The sequence below is a fragment of the Sphaeroforma arctica genome (assembly GCF_001186125.1).
Source record: "Sphaeroforma arctica JP610 unplaced genomic scaffold supercont1.1316, whole genome shotgun sequence".
Lineage (NCBI taxonomy): Eukaryota > Ichthyosporea > Ichthyophonida > Sphaeroforma > Sphaeroforma arctica.
Genome location: NW_014039242.1, coordinates 7,601 through 9,977, shown reverse-complemented (window position 1 = coordinate 9,977; position 2,377 = coordinate 7,601). Strand labels below are relative to the sequence as shown.

At 41.9% G+C, this 2,377-nt stretch overlaps 1 protein-coding gene across 1 annotated transcript in view; it reads right to left on the bottom strand.

Moving 5' to 3' along the window:
• Positions 1 to 2,077, bottom strand: part of SARC_10599 (hypothetical protein) — a gene marked incomplete at both ends in the record, with an annotated part of 9,456 nt that extends 7,379 nt beyond the window's left edge. The window contains 4 exons of the mRNA XM_014295354.1: positions 104 to 233; positions 785 to 925; positions 1,846 to 1,998; positions 2,066 to 2,077. Of these exons, the coding sequence (XP_014150829.1) occupies positions 104 to 233; positions 785 to 925; positions 1,846 to 1,998; positions 2,066 to 2,077 (436 nt within the window). The remainder of the gene's footprint in view (positions 1 to 103; positions 234 to 784; positions 926 to 1,845; positions 1,999 to 2,065) is intronic.
• Positions 2,078 to 2,377: the final 300 nt, after the last annotated feature.

The window sequence follows — 2,377 nt, the reverse complement described above, 5'->3', positions numbered from 1 at the left end:
GTGTGTGTGTGTGTGTGTGTATATATATATATATATATATATATATATATATTCGTGTCTTGTATGTACCGCCAAACGGCGAGGCCACGATAGTCTGTCTTACCTGTGTTCTGTGCATCAACTGTGAACGGTATCTCTACGTCCTGGAAACACTGGTGTGCTCTTGGCCACAGACGGTAGTGGTAGGTAAACCCCTCCGGACTGCGCTCGCGAATCTTGGTGTAACATTTGATCTATAGACGGAACAGAAACCAATGGGATATAGTATGAGTGAGCAATGTGTGGTGGTAGGTGGTAGGTGGTAGGTAAACCCCTCAGACCGAGCTGCTCGCGGATCTTGATGTAGCATTTGACCTCTAGGTAACATGGAGAGGGAATGAGATATGTTGGGTGCCAGATGTGTAGTGGTAACCCCTCCCCCCCAGACTGCGTTCGAGTATCTTGGTGTAGCAAGTGATCTATGAATCGAACAGAAAGAGGTGGGATATACAATCAGAGTAATAATTTGGTGTGGTAGATAAATCGCTCGGAACTGCGCACGCGTACTTGGGTATATCATTTGAATTATAATTAGAATTGTAAATAATTAGATTCGGACTGAATGAATGATGTAGTAGCACATAAACTTCTCCGGCCTGCGCTCGTGTATCTTGGTATAGTATTTGATCTATAAATAGAAAGGTGAGCACATATTCGCATTGGCTGGTTGACATAGCCGGTAACCTTAGCTGATATCTTTGGGCTGTTTGATCATACAAAAGAACTCATCCAAGTTGTTACCTACTTCTATATTGTTATCTAGGGGATCGTATGACAGCACATGGTAGCGGTGTCCCCAACTGAGCATGTACTCTTCGACCCGCTCATTTTGCTTGCTGTTTAGCGATCCACCCCCGGCCACGGTGCCTGTGGGCTTTGATTTGGGCTTTAGAAAGATCGAAAGTGTACGTAAAATGAGAGTTTTGATCCGGGCTTAAGATAGATCTTGTGGTGTAGGTATGCTGAAGGCTTGAATTTGGGATATAACATAGATCGCGTGTGTAGGTATGAATGAGATGATGACATTGCATATTGTCGAACTCTGTCAGATTCTGGTTGTGATTAAACTTACAATACATAACGACACACATCGGAACTACCACGATATCCAATACAATCTTCGTTACCTCCTAATGCAGTCACAACTGGCCACAAAAATCGAAATATCTGTACTATTTGGTGTGCTGAACCCATCTCTCTGACACTTGTTTTTATTCTGAAGCATATCTGGATCTGCCAAAATCTGGCATGAACCAAAATCAGGCAAACGAAAAACCTCAATCAGGCATGAACCCAGGTATCATTCCGCACACTCTGGTTTCTTTTCCGCACGCTTTGATTATGATTAGTATGCACCAATATCTGCCATAATTGTCCATCGCGTGCTGCTAAGTCGACTTGTATATTGAATGGCCGATTTTTGTCACGTACTTACTTGTTCCCTTTTTGCACTATTTGAAACCCCTGTGCCATTTCCTGCAACACCAATTACCTAGTACTATAATCTCGAACTATATATAGCACGGCCTAAATTACTCAATCCAAAATGACAGTTGCAGCACACCTTTTGCACTATTCGCAATCCCTGGGCCAAGCTCTGCAACACCAATTACCTAGTACTATTATCTCGAACCATATATAGCGCGACCTAAACTATTCAATCCAAAATGACAGTTACAGCACACCTTTTGCACTATTCGCAATCCCTGGGCCAATCTCTGCAACACCAATTACCTAGTACTATTATCTCGAACCATATTTAGCGCGACCTAAACTATTCAATCCAAAATGACAGTTACAGCACACCTTTTGCACTATTTGGAATCCCTGGGCCAGTCTCTGCGACACCAATTCTCTGAGAACTTTTCGGCTGTTGGTTCCTATGTCACTGCCCCCACTCTCGTCATCATCGTCATTCACAGTCACGACATAGGGCTTGACCCGGAACTGGATAGACAACTGCGAGGAGGGAGGGAGTTGTATATTTAGATGTCTAAAAATAGATACAGAGAACAGTAAGTATTACTTGGGACGACATCATTAAAATATATTACAGAGTGCTTGACCCGAAACTGGATGGACAACTGCAATGAGAATGAGAGTTCTATATTTAGTTGTCTGAAAATTGATATCTACAAAGGACAGTACTTATTTACATAATACAGGATGCCTGACCCAAAAATGTATGAAAATTTGCATTGAAGAAAAGTATTCTAAAAAAGATGTCTAAAATAGAACACTGAGGTAGCTATTGTCGTCATCATTGTAGTTCAGACACTAACTTGACCTCGAACAAAATGGAGAACTGCAACGAGGAAAATGTTTTATATATATACAC